At 37.9% G+C, this 17,119-nt stretch overlaps 1 protein-coding gene across 2 annotated transcripts in view; it reads left to right on the plus strand.

Annotated features, from left to right (window-relative positions):
* Window positions 1-14,559, plus strand: part of LOC139936152 (tyrosine-protein kinase TXK-like) — a 34,533-nt gene extending 19,974 nt beyond the window's left edge. For both annotated transcript variants that reach the window (XM_071930896.1, XM_071930897.1), the window contains exons 8-18: window positions 5,011-5,147; window positions 6,212-6,283; window positions 7,013-7,147; window positions 8,252-8,382; window positions 8,828-9,068; window positions 9,450-9,532; window positions 10,152-10,282; window positions 11,501-11,565; window positions 12,319-12,434; window positions 13,089-13,249; window positions 14,218-14,559. In XM_071930896.1, coding sequence (XP_071786997.1) covers window positions 5,011-5,147; window positions 6,212-6,283; window positions 7,013-7,147; window positions 8,252-8,382; window positions 8,828-9,068; window positions 9,450-9,532; window positions 10,152-10,282; window positions 11,501-11,565; window positions 12,319-12,434; window positions 13,089-13,249; window positions 14,218-14,304 — 1,359 coding nt within the window. In that variant the 3' untranslated portion in view covers window positions 14,305-14,559. The remainder of the gene's footprint in view (window positions 1-5,010; window positions 5,148-6,211; window positions 6,284-7,012; window positions 7,148-8,251; window positions 8,383-8,827; window positions 9,069-9,449; window positions 9,533-10,151; window positions 10,283-11,500; window positions 11,566-12,318; window positions 12,435-13,088; window positions 13,250-14,217) is intronic.
* Window positions 14,560-17,119: the final 2,560 nt, after the last annotated feature.

Below are 17,119 nucleotides of genomic sequence, written 5' to 3' on the forward strand. Positions count from 1 at the left end.
AAGCCAAGCCCAATGGAGCCCAAACTGAGTTCTTGTTTGGTAAATATGGGTTCATTCCTTATCAACAAAAACAAAATAAATTAATTTCACTTGTTTTTACTAAAATAATAACGCCTTTTCTCTTAAAAATCATAAAAACAAGGCTGAAATGTGTATTTTTAGAAAAGCAAACTTACATTTTTTCGGAAATATTATTTCCCATTTTACTGGCCACCTTTATTTTCAGAGTTTTGCATTCAACACAAAATGTTAAATATCTTGCCGAGTATATAGGAATTGAACAAAAATAAAATCGCAGATTTAAAGTGACTTACATGTACATACTGTACATGTAACCATGTCCCTGAAAAATCAAAGTTTGGGTTCATGTTTAAAAGTGGACTGTGAAATTAAAATGGCCTTGTTGGTTATCACAGGTTCCTCAATGCAACAAACAATTTGTATTGTGTCGAAAAAGTGTATAAAAAAATAAAAAAAACTTCTTGATCACCCATCTCCTCGACTTTACCTGGATACATTTCACTGCATGTTACACCACACACCACTGACCATGCATTGCTACCCTTGCATCGCTACCCTGGTTTGTAAGGCAGCATTTTGTAGTTAGCATGTTTCTTCTTTCTGAAGGAAAATGGTGGCAAGAGGACATCAGCTTTTTGCTTTTGTTTGCTCTTTTGGGAGATTTTTCTGTGCTCTTCTTGAATTCTTTGTATTTTAACATTCTGCTTTTCCAGCCTAGGCAATGGTACAACATGTACATATGTCCACAATTTGTGGAGTAAATTAGTTCCATTACTTCACTTTTCTACTCAAAATTCTCAGAAATGTTGCTTTTTCTTTATTGTGTTATGTATGTTAATGATGAAACTAGATTGGAGTGGCACATGTACAACACATGTTATAGTTTTCAGCATGGAAAAATGCATTGTGGGTAGGGCATGAGTGGCATCTGCAGAGCCCCAGATCTCTTAATTCATGTAATATTGTCCTCTAGTAAGTCAAAACCAAGATATCCAGCTTTGCTGACCTCTTAGCATCCTCCTCTTGAAAAAGATTTTGCTAGTCGCATTACATTGCATGGTTAGTCGCATTACCGATTAGTCGCATTACACTTTTTGATGACTCGTTATTAAAATACACCAACTAGAGTGTTGATTTCTTTACTCATTTCAGACTTGGTAATAAGGGTAGAAGCATATTTTGAATTGCCATGAAGATAGTCAGTGGATTTTTCGTGCAATTGAAATAACTTCATCTCTCGGTTAGTCGCACGCCCTGTTGAAGCTCCCACAAGTACACTCACATATTGCTGAAATGAGAAACACAAATTAAAATTCATTCTGGATTTTAAATAGTTGTACCTGCTGCTAATCACAAGTATTAAAGTTTTGCTGGAAGAACCTTTGTGGGGGACAATATTTAACTTTGAAGAAATCACCTTAATGTGCTCACTTTTTAGGGTCTGTTCACAGCTTGTGCAAACATGAGCTGAATTTGTACAAATTGGTACAGAGTGTGTAAAAAAAGTTAATGTCTGTTTCCTTTCATATGTTAGCTATAACTTTTACGTGGAAAGAAAGTTGTTACACAATTTTTATTTTTTGGTGTCATGTCCATGTTTGCTTGGAATCGCCCATATTGGTCTGTTAATTTTTTTTACAGAATTGTTTTAGTTTATTTTCTATAATATTCCATCAAAACATTGTTGAATTTTACCTTTTGACCGAGGAAACTATCTGTGTGGAATGTACAGACCCAATGTTGACTGCCAATTAACTTTGTGTCACGTGTATTCAAAAATTAGGACAGGTTGAAGTAATTTACTTGGGACCAAAGTTGACCCCAAAATGTTAAAATTCAGAACAGACTAGCTTGACATGTTTTAGAAATCATGGTAAGTGTGTAAAACATTGCATCGCCTATAACACATTATAAAAAATGGCACAACCAAATATTCAACATATTGAAGATGACTTTGGGGGAATTGTGTCAATAGTTTTAACCATGTTGAAGTTTGTCTTTCAAATGTTTAGTTCCCTGCAAAACCGGCCCTGTCTTTCCACAATTTCCGGAATACCAATGTTGTTGTTTTTTCTGACGCAGCACACATCCTTTCTTGAAACATTGGTTGTCAACACAGCCAATTTTCTGGTATTGTGTTTCAAAATAGCTTTGGGATTTGTTTTTCTTTTTCTTTTGATTTTGGTTATAAGGGAACGGTGAAAATATACACATTAGTTATCATAATAGGAGACTCTTTGGTACGCTTAATCCCATTTACATGTACATGTACATGTACATAGACCATATTTAATATGATGTCACCATTCAAAAACCTGCCCTACAATAATAATAAAAATAATATGACACTTGTAAAGCGCAAACATATCCACCTAACAAGTAGACGCTCAAGGCGCGACAAAGAAAAACAATGAACAAAAACAAGATATTTAAATTAAACTGTGTTGTTGTAGGCAATTACCATGAGGTGGGTTTTGAGGGTAGTTTCAAAGGAGTTGAGGGATGAAAAAGAGCGAATGTTGTGAGGAAGGCTGTTCCAAAGATGAGGGGCAGCAATACGGAAAGATCTACATTTTATTTCCTGATGTAAGGCCTGATGACAACATGGCGTCTGTTAGCGTGGGCATGTGTGTGTGCGTACTTGTGCCATAGAAATCAAAGCGGGAATGTTGCATTCTGAGTGCTTCATTGATGTACGCGTTTAGACGCGCATATGGCCTGGCTTACAATATGGAAACGTTCATGGCAACAAAGGGGTTATTCAATACGGTCTAGATACTGCCCTACCTCACCAAGCTCCTGAACTCCTAAAGCCATGTTAATATAATTGCTTAATTTTCTGGTTTTAAATGTATTCAAATGTAGTGAACCTGTTTGTACATGTCTGGCAGGCCATTGCTTTTGTGATTTTTTTTTTTATCAAATGTTCACTATGTATTTTCTGTTGTAAAGCTTTTTAATAACTAATGTAATAATTTTAATTATTGTAAATTATGCCGCAATTCAGCAGTATGCTGCGATGGCATTTTTAAATAAATAAACCAATTTATAAATACTGCATTCTTGAAGGTATGTGGTAGTTGACCATAACAAAAAAGTAATGCAGAGCTGCCAAATCCCCCTGCAGAAAGTTTCCTGAATATTGAATAACATATTTCAAAGTTTGGATGTGTGCGCTGCACTTTCCTCTCCTTCATTTATTTTTTATTTTTACCAATTGCAGTTGCATGCACATGAAGGCGGCGTGATCATCAAGAAAAAAGGCACAGGCGATTACCTGAAATTAGCATTTTTCGAAGTCTGGAACTGTGATTTTGTTTTTCCAAATTTGTATGTTTGTTCAGCACTTGCACCCCTGTAGAATTTGTTTCCTCTTAACCGGAAAGCACCTTTCAAGGAAACGTAACCTTTTTGTTTTTTGAACCGTTTAATTGTTTGAATACTTTATAAATATTACATTGAAACTAACCTGTGAAAATTCGCGCAAGAAGAAAACTTCGTAATTGGAATACACAATCTAAGATTCAAAATTTGGGGATTCAAAATATCTTTTTCATAACCACATTACTTCAAAGTGAAATGTTTCTCAAATTGCTTTATACTATCGAATGCTGCTTATTTTAACCATCAGTTTTTGTTGTCGTAAATGTTAAGAGTGATTACTAAGCCATTGGACCCTTTCGGTAAACAGTTTTGTCCAAGGCCCACACTCAAATAACAAACCTGTGAAAATTTAGGCGCAATCAGTCTTTGGAGTCTGGAGAAAATAACGGGAAAACCCACCTTTGTATCCGCACGTTTCGTGGTCATGACATTTGTTTAAAATAAATCCGCAATTCTCGCTATCGAGAATTGATGTTGTTTTACTGTTTTTCTCAAAAAGCAAAGCATTTCATGGAATAATATTTGAAGAGAAGTCTTTCACCATTACCTTCTGTAAACCCTGTAAATTATTTGTAAATCTGTGAACTTTTATTTTTTTTTATGTACCGAAAGGGTCCAATGGCTTAAAGGCATGGGTAACATATATTCACAAAATGTTGAATAATGATGAGACTCATGGCTGTAATTTCAGTTACAGTTTTATTGACAAAAGTGTTATCACATCCCAGGAAATCCACTGGAAAAGCAATCACTATTTTATCAGTAGGTGAAATAACACATGCTTTTTTTGTTATTCGTACATATACTTCCTTGTCCTTTTTTCGCTTTGGAGTAATTTATAACTTACAGATATGTAGCGCTGTGTTCCTTGTCTCCAGTCTGAGAACATTCACAATATTGACCAAACATGATTACTAAATGTTGATTTTTTTACTCGTTATGAAACAGTAATTCCATTTTGTTGCACAAAATGAAATAGTATGTCAACTTGGGAGACATTGGAAAATGTCAATTCTGCACATTACTTTCACTATCACTTTTTTCTGTGAATGGAAGTGTACAGTCCTGGGGTCGATTTCACAAAGAGTTAGGACTAGTCCTAACTTAGGACTAGTCCTAGGAGATATACAAATTGCATGGATGGTCCTAAGTTAGGACGAGTAACTGGTCCTAACTCGAGATAAGACTAGTCCTAACTCTTTGTGAAATCCACCCCTGGACTTTCGTGGCGGTCTGAAGGCTTTTTCAAACACAGTATCAACCCTCTACCCTTGCAGGTACTCATTTATACCCCTGGGTGAAGAGAAAAATTACAGTGTAGTGTCTTGCTCAAAAAAAACAAGTGTCATGACCAGGATTTGAACCCACATCTCGATGACTAAAAACGCCAGAACTTGACTATACTTCTGACAATTGCTTGGTCATGACACCCTACGTGTATGTTTGATGAGATTACCATTTCACATTTTGATTCACAGCTCATGAAAATATTAATGATCCCTTCTCATTTCCTGAGCTGGTTCATTGGTTCTTGAAACAGACAGAGAACGGAAGAAGAATTTTAAAGAGCAGATGCTTACTCTATCTGTTGTTATTTTGTTGCAGAAACCCAACTTGATTGTGATCGCTAAGTTTGACTATGACCCTATGGAGGAAATGGATATTCGGCTGATCAGAGGAGATGAGTACCATGTGATTGATAACTCAAGAGAATACTGGTGGAAAGCGAGAAATAAAAAAGGGTATGTTTATTATTCTGGCTAAAAGACTCTGGACACTATTGGTAATTGTCAAAGTCCAGTCTTCTCACTTAGTGTATTTCAACATATGTATAAAATAACAAACCTGTGCAAATTTGAGCTCAATTGGTCGTCGAAGTTACGAGATAGTAATGATATAAAAAACACCCTTGTCACACGGAGTTGTGTGCTTTCAGATGATTGATTTTGAGAACTCAAAACATAATTCTGAGGTCTCAAAATAAAATTACTTCTTTCGCTAAAACTACGTTACTTCAGAGGGAGCTGTTTCTCGAAAACTACGTTACTTCAGAGGGAGCTGTTTCTCACAATGTGTTATACTGTCAACAGCTTCCCATCACTTGTTACCAAGTAAGGTTTTATGCTAATAGTTACCAATAGTGTCCACTGCTTTTAAGCCCCGTTCATACTTCCTGCGAATGTTAATGCGATATGAATTTTGACGTAACAAATTTGCAAGGATTATTCCGTATTAGTTGAAATGTGCTCAACAACTGCGAAAGATTCGCTGCCAAAACAGCCCTGTGAGGTCAACATTTGTATCGCATTCGCAGGAAGTATGAACCTGGCTTTACTCATATAAACAATAGGATTGGCGGCCACAGAAGCGGCTGAAATAACCCTTTTTTTACAATAGTAAAGCATGAAGATCATACACAATATACTATTTGGTGTTTGGGTTGGCCAAGTGGGATCTTTCCTCGCCTTCCACCTCTAGGATCCCTGTTTGGTTGTCAGTCCAAACCTGACTGCATGTGTTTTCCCTGGACTAATTCTCTGAGGTTTTCCTCCCACACCTAAAACTGAAACTTCCTTGTCTACATTCTATTTGGTCACTAGTGTGACACCTGCAAAAAGGTATCGGTGAAACTAACTTGGCAGTGGTTTGGGCTTAATGGACTTGTCTGTTAAAATATTTTAAAAGATTTGGGAAAACAATTTTTACAGATATAGTCACACTGAATTGGTGAGTATTCCTTGTGTTCTTATCACGATAAATGAACTATGGATTAAAAACCACTCATCTTAAAATTATTGTTTTGCAGTGAGGAGGGCTACATCCCGAGTAACTATGTTGAAGAGAAGAGCAAGTTTTCATCAGGCTTGGAAAAATATGAGTGAGTGCCACTTTTTTTGTTTGGGTTTAAATAAAAGAAAAATTGACTGAACCATTGACTTCTGGACTAACGTGCCGGTGCTCTACCAACTGAGCTTTTCTGCCGTATGTTGACGGTCTCCCTAATAGTCAATATCTTTGTTCGGGGTGCCAGTCAGAAGCCATATAACCATTAGCTGCTGTGTGGCCACCCCTGCCTTCAGAGGTTACTTTTATGAAGTCAGATATAAAGTTTGTTTGGTTGATGAGACTCACCATCTCACATAAGTATCTGATCTTAAATAGTTCTATATTTTCTTTAATTGCTTAATATTTTTAACCTATTGATAGATAGATTGATTTAAGCTATTGATAGTATAAAACATTGTGAGAAACGGCTCCCTCTATAGAAACGTATTTGCATTTGATTTTGAGACCTCAAAATTTGATTTTGAGCATCTGAAAGCACACAAGTTTGTGTTACAAGGGTGGTTTGTCTTCTTCCATATTATCTTGCGATTTTCACAGGTTTGTTATTTTGTGCGTATGTTGAGATACACCAAGTGAGAAGACTAGTCTTTGACAATTACCAAACGAGTTCAGTGCTTTTAAATTGTTCTGTATTTTCATTACTTGCTTAACATTTTTAACCTCTGTGAAGTGCCTCGAGACCCTTTTGGGGTTAAGGGGGCTATATAACAGCTTTTTTATTATTATTATGAAAGCATTGATTATCCCCTCTCATTTCCAGATGGTTCACTGGTTCTTGGAACAGACAGAGAACGGAAGAAGAATTAAGAGCTGAGGGCAAGGACGGCTGCTTCATGGTCAGAAACTCCAGCACTAAAGGGTTGTACACTCTCTCTGTTCTCACTAAAGGATCAGGGTGAGTACATCAAGAGATTTAGACTAACCACTTGTAAACCTGGAAGAGTTGTAGCTGAGCAGTTAAGAGCACCGAATTCAAACTCTGGTGTTTCTGATCAGCAGAGTGTGGGTTCGAATCCCCCCAGCCGTGACACTTGTGTCCTCACAGGACACTTTACCAATGCTTCCCGATGGGACATAAAGCAGGTGGTCCCATGTGTTGTGTAACGCATGTAAAAGAACCCAGTGCACTTATCAAAAAGAGAAGGGGTTCGCCCCACTGTTCCTGGTCTGATCGGCAGCAAATTGTGCCACAGCACCTTGTAAAACATTACATGGTGCTAAGGATTACATGTAGGTGTAATAATTCCAACGTAGTCCAACATCTTGCAGGAAATACTGTAGGTTACAGCGCCAGGAGTGTCACTGAGTGACGGACATGTGCGCTATAATAAGAAACCACAATTAATATTATTATTAGTATTATTATTATTATTAATCATTAAACCTTCTGCACACTTGCTACATGCTATCCTCATCTTTTCCTAATTCACAATGTGTGTAGCCAATTTGCCTTCATGATATAAAAAAAGGGAACCAGACTATTTTTGCTACTATACTTAAGCCTCAGTTCCAATATATTTATTTGAACTGGATTAAAACACAAGACGACTGCACTGCGATAAGTTTCCACACTCTAAATATCTGTATTCGATTGACTCATCTTTTTCTTTTCTTTTTAAACTAAGAGAGGTTTGTGGTAACACCGTTGAGTATCTCTTTTTAGTAGTTTGTGTTCTGAAAAGAACTGGTGATTAACAACTTTTCAGAACCAACACTACTCAAAAACAGGCATGTGAGACTTCCTCTTATCAGCTGATTTCCTCTTTTGGAGTTTTGATTTTCCTCCTTTTTTCCTTAACTTTCTGTGTACAAAAGTATGGGAATATTATCTTTTCCTCTTTTTTGCTTGCCCGGTTTTTCTCTTTTCCTCTTCTTTTATGGATAGTTACTCACATGCCTGTCAAAAAGGATATTCACATGTTGTTACCGCAAATCTCTTGTAGTTATACTTCCACCATGCAAAGTTTCAATACCTACTTCTTCTTTTGTTTTGTTGTAGTCCCGTTCATGAAGACAACATCAGCCACTACCATATAAAACAGAATGCTGACAACCAGAACTATGTCTCAGAGAAGCACTGTTTCCATTCCATACCAGACCTCATCAACTATCACCAACACAACGCTGGAGGTCAGTTATTTACCATCTGAGATTTTTGTCAGCCTCTGTAAAATACTTGTTAGCCTTAGAGAAAGAGTCTGCTTGGGACGAAACGTCATGCTACTAAATATTTACTTTTTCGTGTATAAAACTTCGGTGATACTAAATTTGCACCATGGAGAAAAAATATTGTTAGGTTTTAGTTGTACACCAAAGTGTGTGTAAAGCATTGTATACAATAGTACTGATACTTTCCCCGAGTCTGTGCGCCGCGCGTACAAATCGGTGCGTCTCGATTGTTTCATCACCGATTTCTTCTAAGATGGCGGCTGGATGACGTCAATGCATAAGGTCTATATAAACCACAAGGGAAATTGACTGGGTAACAACATACCCAGTCAGGGAAACTGACTTACCCAGTCAGTTTCCCTTGTGGTTAATATTGATATAGTTTAAAATTGACTCTATTTTGTAGGTTTGATAACGAGACTGAGGAATCCACCAGGTCACATACCGCCAACAACGGCAGGTCTCGGTTCCAGAACGCTGGTAATTGACTGGAAAGAGCTACGAATCCATCGGGAGCTCGGGAGTGGACAGTTCGGTGTCGTCAAACTTGCCAAGATTAACAAACGCAACCAGTTTGTGGCCGTCAAAATCATGAGGGAGAATGCCATGTCGGAGGATGATTTCGTCGATGAGGCCAAAGTCATGACGTAAGAAAATAAACAAAAAGGCACAAAATAATTGTTTTCCAACTGAGTCACTGCTTATAGTAACTATATATAGTTAAAAGCTAGGTGAAGTTTGCAGTTGCACTTTGTGGAAATGTCTTTTGAGTAGTGTTGGTTCTGAAAAGGGTGGTTTAAAACTCAAAGAGGATATTGATCTAAACATTGAGTTTTCAACCACCAGTTCTTTCAAGAATGAACACTACATGTAAGTACTCTAAAGAGATTTACACATACACAGTGCTACCGCACTTTTCTGAAAAGAACCACCCCAACCCATTCAGAGATAGTCATAACATGGTGTTACCCTTTTCGAAGAGCAAAACTGACCATCTGTTTTTTCTCTTTTTCTGCTTGATTACTCAGGCAATTCCAACATGAGAACTTGGTCCAACTGTACGGCGTGTGTAAGAAACCCATATGTATTATAACAGAGTATATGTCAAAAGGTAAGCTATTTTGAGTGTTTTGTGGTGATTATACAATGCGCTTATTGTGCGTAATAGACTGTGCAAGTCTTGCGCATATTCAAACTTCCGGGACCATTGTGGTCCCATCCATATGGAGCTTTACGTGGGGCAAGATTTTGTTTTGGCACTTATTTTAGTTTGATAGACTGTGCAAGTCGTGCGCATATTCAAACTTCCGGGACCATTGTGGTCCCATCCATATGGAGCTTTACAGGGGCAAGATTTTGTTTTGGCACTTATTTTAGTTTAATCTAGTTTATGACCATGAAAATTATACGTTGTTGGGAATGTAATACTAAGTGATAAGAAATATGAAAGTAAAATCAAAACAAAAATATTACAAAGAAATCCAGAGAATTGAACTTGACCTCAGCTTCCGGTTTCTTTCAAACAATTAAGAATCAGTGTCCAAAACTTATGGAAACTTAATGGCCCATATTTTTGACCGCGTGAGGGTGCTCTCAATCACTTCTGGGGGTATATTCATTTATACCCAAAACAGTTGGTAAAGATTGGAACACATTACCACCACAGACATTTAATCCATCACGGACAATAAGACTTTTAAAGGAGTTGTTATAATTCACCTCTTCCTCAGGCTGTTTACTATTTCATTTGAGAAGGCACAAAGACTTACTGCAAAAGCCGACCATCCTTCTTCACATGGCTGTACAGATATGCTCGGCTCTTTTCTACTTAGAAACCAAAAAGTTTATTCATAGAGATTTGGTAAGTGTTCTTATATCTGTTTGAATGTTGTGGCCGAGTGGTTAAAGACACTGGAAACCTTTGGTAATTGTCAAAGACCAGTCTTCTCACTTGGTGTATCTCAATATGTGCACACAAGAACAAACCTGTGAAAATTTGAAATCAATTAGGCGGTGAAGTTGCGAGATAATAAATTGAAGAAAAAACACCCTTGTCACACGAAGTTGATTGTTGATGTTTGATTTCGGGACCTCAGAATCTAATTCACAAGTCATTCTAAGTCACAAAATCAAATTCGTGGAAAATTACTTCTTTCTCATAAACTATGTTACTTCAGAGGGAGCCGTTTCTCATAATGTTTTTTTTTACTATCAACATCTCTCCATTGTTTGTTACCATATGCTAACAATTATTTTGAGTGATTACCAATAGTGTCCACTGCCTTTAAGAGCACTGGACTCAAGCTCTGGTGTTTCCGATCAGCAGAGTATGGTGTTTGAGTCCCGGTCATGACACCTGACCCTTGTGCAAGATGCTTCTCCATAATTGTTTTGTCCTTCGGACGAAATATTAAGCTGTAGGTCCCGTGTACTAGGAATGGTGGTGCACTTAAGTGCCTTGTCGAAACCTCCCGAGTGTTCCTCTGTAGATAGGCCGCAGTCTGGACAGCAAATACCGCCGTTGCTAAGGACCTTGGATAGTCAGCTGAAGAACGTTCATGTGCGCTGAATTAGCTGACCCGTCGCTCCGCGGAGCTGCCGGAATAGTCATGTTTATTGACATGTAAATGAGCCGTCCTGGCTGTGGACCTGCCCGGTTGCTACAGGTTCTTTTGTTATAAAAATACGCAGACTCTCGCAGAATGCACGCGGAATGGAACGGCTTGTAGGTTTTGACAAGGTGCCTTAAAAGAACCCAAAACACGTGGAAGAGGAGGGAGTTAACCCTGATGTTTCTGGTTCACATAGCAAGCACCCTTGTTTACATGTTTCCTCAGGCTTGCAAGCTACAGGGATTAAACCCACTTATGAGGCATACTTGGTTTCATTATTAGAAATATATAGTAATAATACTAATAATGACCACAACAAATCTCATTTGCAACATTTTGGATGTCAGTTTTCCATTGTGTCATTTTTTTGTACTTTGCAGAGCGTATTATTAATGTTGATTTGTCTTTCATGGTAAACTACATGTATGGTAAGAAATAAACTTACTTCTTTGTCATTTCTCCCACAGGCTGCACGTAATTGCTTGGTTGGGGAACGAAATGTTGTGAAAGTCGCTGACTTTGGGCTGACAAGGTAAGCTGCTATTCAACTGTGAATATAGTTACAATAAACGGACCCTCCTCTTCCCAAATACCCTCTCTCCAACTGGAGTGCTGACTGTTGAATTAGAGCCAATGTTTATGGGAGGCTGGGAAGGGGGCTCTAGTAAGGTTTGGCTGGGATAGTTGGGTGTACATGGTAAGTAGCTGTAGCTGTGACCAGGGCCAATTTCATAAAGCCTGTAAGCACAAAAGTTTGCTTAGCATGAAATTTCTTCCTTGATAAAAACAGTATTACCAACCTTAATTTCTACGTGATTTTCAGGATTTAGCAAACAACATTTGAATACCAGTATCAAGCAATATGTAACAAATGAAAATTTGTTTGGTAATCCTGGTTTTATCAAAGAATAAATTTCATGCTAAGCAAATTTTTGTGCTTACAGGCTTTATGAAATTGGGCCCAGGGGTACGATTTCTCAGGACTTGTTGGGATGGTTGAAAATATTTAATACTAGAGATTACTACTTAATCTCAAAAGCATGTTGAGGTTTAAGGTTCATTTAAAACTGGCAATAATTTATACATGTTCCAATTGTTACAGTTAAGCCAGGAGGAAATGAACACACTTTTATGATACTGCAGGGGAACTCACTAACAAGCAAAGCTTATAAGCGTTAGTCCCAAACAGGTACACCCTTTGAGCCCAAACCAAACACTAATAACAACCTCTTGTTGATAAACTTCAGCCGGTTTTCTTACTGTAGTCATTGCTTTTGTTTTTCAGATACGTTCTTGATGATGAGTACACAAGTACAGGCACAAAGTTTCCCATCAAGTGGGCCCCACCGGAAGTCCTACATTATACTAAGTTTAGCAGCAAGTCTGATGTGTGGGCCTATGGTAAGTTTGCATCTGTTTCCAAATGGAATTGGACCAAATTTCATGGATCTGCTTACCGTAAGCAAAAACAAACAAACGGTGTATACAGAAGCAGGGAATTCCGTGCTTGTGTCTTAAGCAAATTTTAAGGGGAAAGATCGTGAGACTGCTTGGTAGCTAGAGGCAGTTTTAATCCTATATTTTAGCAGCGGGTACTGCGATATACATTGACACCTCGCCATGCAATGCGTCAAAGCTGCACATACATTATTAAAGGCATTGGACACTATTGGTATAAACTCAAAATAGTTATTAGCATAAAACCTTACTTGGTAGCGAGTAATGGGGAGAGGTTGATAGTATAAAACATTGTGAGCAACAGCTCCCTCAGAAGTAACGTAGTTTACAAGAAAGAAGTAATTTTCCACAAATTTGATTTTGAGACCTCAGAATTAGAGTTTGAGGTCTCGAAATCAAGCATCTGAAAGCACACAACTTCGTGTGTCAAGGTTGTTTTTTCTTAAATTAATATCTTGCATCTTCGACGACCAATTGAGCTCAAATTTTAACAGGTTTTGTTATTTTTTACATATGTTGAGATACACCAAGTGAGAAGACCAATAGTGTCCAGTGTCTTTAAATTAACTGATTGTGACAACTGTCTTTTTTAAACAGGCATTTTATTATGGGAAATCTTCTCTGGGGGACAGACGCCATATCCCAAAATGAACAATGTTGAAGTAGTGGACCAGGTGACAAGAAAGCAGTACCGCATGGAACAGCCGCCATGTTGCCCAAGGGATATCTACTGTATCATGTACCGCTGCTGGCAAGAGGTAAGGCTTGGAGCAACCTACTTCCCAGGGGTGATCGATCTCGCCGCGCCATGTTTTCCCAGCATGCCTTGCTCAATCATAACCCCCTGGAGCATGTGATCAATCCTTTCTACGCGGGCATGCATGTCTTTTGTCTATAAAGAATGTCTTTTGTTGTTGTTTTTTTTAAACGTGTTCGTGCCATAAAAAAAAGCGGGCGTGGTCAACATGCAAATTTCTTAAAACTACTCGCGCGTGCACTTTACATCTAATGCATAACCAATTTCATGAGCCAATCAGGGGTGTTTCTCAGTGCATCCCTTCCAGGGGTTAGTGACGAGAGGTATCGATACGGCGCGTTGCCAATTGCAGCGAGGCTGGGATTGGAGTTGTAAAAACTGGAGCTACGATCATTGTCTACTCTCTATGAGGTTCTTGGCTAGTACAGTGATTATGTTTACTTCTCTGATAATCCTTGGCTTCACAAACAGAATAATTGAATAAATAAATGAATAAATATTGTTTGAGCATTGAACAGTTTTCTTGTTTTATTCTTTTCAATTTAAAGTTTAAGATATTTCAAGTTTTTATTTAGACTTACAGTGTTGCTCCTTCTTAGGCACGGAATTTTTATCTTTGGAAGGGCAAGGCAATTTTCTTTTTTCAAAAAGGAATTCCATTTGAAGTGGCACCTAGACCAAAAACAAGGCCCAATTTCATAGTGCTGCTTAAGCCAAAAATGTTGCTTAACAATTGTGTGCAACGCAGAACTGAGCAGGATACCAGTCACAAGTTGTACATGTGACATGGTAGTTTGGCTGTTAGCCTTATTGTGGTAAGCATAATTTTGTGAAGCCTAGCTTCTTTTTGTGCTGAAGCAGCTCTATGAAATTGTGCTCAGGGCAACAAAAGGCCATAAAATTTCAGTCCTGACCTCCCTTTAAAAAAAAAGTTTGAAAATGGTTTTCTTTTCCTTTTTTTACACACAGAAACCTGAGCAAAGACCGTCCTTCGGTGACCTGATGTCAATGGTAACGCAGCTTCAGGACCAAGAGTCCACAAATTTCATTGAATGAAAGGTCACCACACCTAGGTTATATTGGATGGTCAACATTTGCGTTAAGGTCATAGTTTATGCATTAGAGTCCATGCTGTGCTGTACAACGAATGCAGTAATCTCTGACGTGGCTAATTTGTTTTGGGGTTTGTTTTTTTCTGCCAATGATCATCCTCATGAAGTTTATGACTAACACCATTAATTTAATGTATGACAATCTAATGTAACTACATGTACAATTTGATGTAACAAAATCTAAATTATATATCATCAAAATTATGGTTATTATTATTAATATTATTATTATTATTATTATTATTTTTTTTTTTTTTTTGGTGGGGGGGGGGGCATTGTGAATTAGGGAATCAATGTGTGGTGAAGCGGTTTTCAACTAGTGGTTTAATCCCAACGAGGCCTGGTTCTTGATAATTTTACTGAGACGAAGTCGAGGTAAATTATAAAGAACCAGGCCTCGGCGGGTTTAAACCACTAGTTGAAAACCAATTCAACACACTTTGATTCCCATTCATAAATACCTATAATTGTTAAATGATTTCTTTCAACACAACACCCCTCCAGCTATGAAAGGTAAAGCCCTCTGTCGCCCTCCGGTAAACAACTCCTTATAAGGGAATGCTGTGCGCGTCGCGCGTATCGCGTTATGTGGCACAACTGTTTCAGCCATTGCCCTCGACCAATAGGAATGAAGAAACTGTCTTAAAAGAACAGGTGCAAGGTCGCGTGTCACGCCCATAAATTAATACTTTTTACCGGTCATAAACAAAGGTTTATACACACCCACGTGACGCGCTCTCCACCAATAGGAGTAGCGAAACTGTCTGAGGTATTTATGAATAGTTGTTATACCCATCTCTATAGGATTTGATGTCTGTTATATTTGTTTTTGTACATTGGCTGAGGTTGGCAGTCTGTCGGCAAGTTTTGACAGTTGTCACACCCTCCTCAGATTATCTAAAGGGGTGAACACTTTTGTTTGACCATGTCTATCTATGCTCCCTCTAAAATAGATCACACATCCGTACTTCTAGATGTGTGATCTTGAAAGTGATGTTTGTTCTTTTTTTTCTTTTTTATTTAAGGACCTTGTTGACACCTGGGCCCAATGTCATAGAGCATCTTAAACACACAAAGTAGCTAAGCACAACCAAGTTATAATGACCAAAATTAGGTTATCAGCCAAACTACCATGACCTGTGCACCATTTTTGATTGATATTTTGCTAAATGTTGTTAAGCACAACATTTGTAATCAACTTTTTCTGCTTAAAGGAGTTTGACACTTGTTGATTACTCAAAATAATTGTGAGCATAAAAACTGACTTGGTAATGAGCAATGGAGGGCTCCTGATAGTAGAACACATTGTGTGAAAAGGCTCCCTCCGAAGTAACATATGTAGTTTTTGAGAAAGAGGTAAATGTCTCATTCAAATAATAAAAGACTTTAGGCCTGAAGCCTTTTATTGTGCATCTGAAAGCACACAAAGTTGTGCCACAATGGGTTTTTTCTTTCATTATTTCCTTGCAACTTCGACGATCAATTGAGCCCATATTTTCACAGGTTTGATAAAACAGGTTTGTTAAACAACCAAAGGTGTCCCGTTCGGCCGTGGATTTCAACAGCTCTATGAAATTGGGCCCTGATTGACTTTTACGTTTACTTCCAAAGCAGCTACCATAAGATCATTTTTTTGCGTATTTGTGTTTACATTTTAATTTTTGCAGCACATGAAGTTGAAAGCCAATTCCGTCCCACCTTTACATTGTTTTAAGACATGTTATTGTTGTTGTTGCTGGTAATTTCTTTTTCATTTTCTTTTTGCTGAATTCGGACAATCAGATTTCATACTGTGCCCTTTGTTTGTTTTTGTGTGACTGCCTTGTTGAATTTTGTAAGCTTTTGGTTTGTTTTGATGTACGTTATGTATACCATAAGTATTTCTGCTAACGTAACAATACCTCTTAGTGGTTATGTGATATTAAACGTTGATACTTTAGTTAGTAATAGATATCGTAATAATTATAATGGACATCTAAATAGCGCTGGTCTGCTATTTGTTAATCTCTTTGCATATAAACATTATAACACTGGTCACTGGGTTATTTATTTCATTCCTTAAACCATCTCAACTCCCTTGGTAGTGTGCTACTTGTGCTGCCAATTTTGTAGCGCACCAAGAACCATCTTTGCCCTCAAAGGTACCCATTAACTCCTGGGTGAAGAGAAGCAATTGAAGTCGAGTTTCTTGCTCAAGGAAACAAGTGTCATGGCCGGGATTTGAACTCGCGCCCCAATGACCTACCTTTCAGAAATTGATGCTGGTGCACTAGACTACTGGGGTATGGCACACGACCATGACCTTACTTTTGTTACTACTTGATTGATTGATCTGTGATCTCTATTGGATCAAATTCCAGTCATTAGAAACACAGAGTCGTTTGATTTGATGTGTGCAGAAAAAGAGTGCCAACCAGAAAGAAACCAGAGTTTTGATTAACCAAACCTATTTAGCAAAACACCATGCACAACAAGTCAAGCTTTTTTCTCTCTCTCTCTCCTATTTATTTATTTCTTTTTCTCTTTTTGAGGGTGTGGAAGTTTGAAGGGGACTCCTGCTCTGACAAAACTCAAAACTTCTTGGCATTTTACCATTATGCATAGCAAAAACTAAAAGGTCAAATATTGAATCCAGGGACCAACTTGTGAATTTCATGTCCCCATATTACATCTAAAAAAAATTCTCTAAATTCTTAGGGTGCAAAGACTTACACTAGTTCCCTCATGAGTCATTGCTGTTCCATATGTGTGTAATAGTT

This window comes from Asterias amurensis, chromosome 4 (assembly GCF_032118995.1).
Source record: "Asterias amurensis chromosome 4, ASM3211899v1".
Lineage (NCBI taxonomy): Eukaryota > Metazoa > Echinodermata > Asteroidea > Forcipulatida > Asteriidae > Asterias > Asterias amurensis.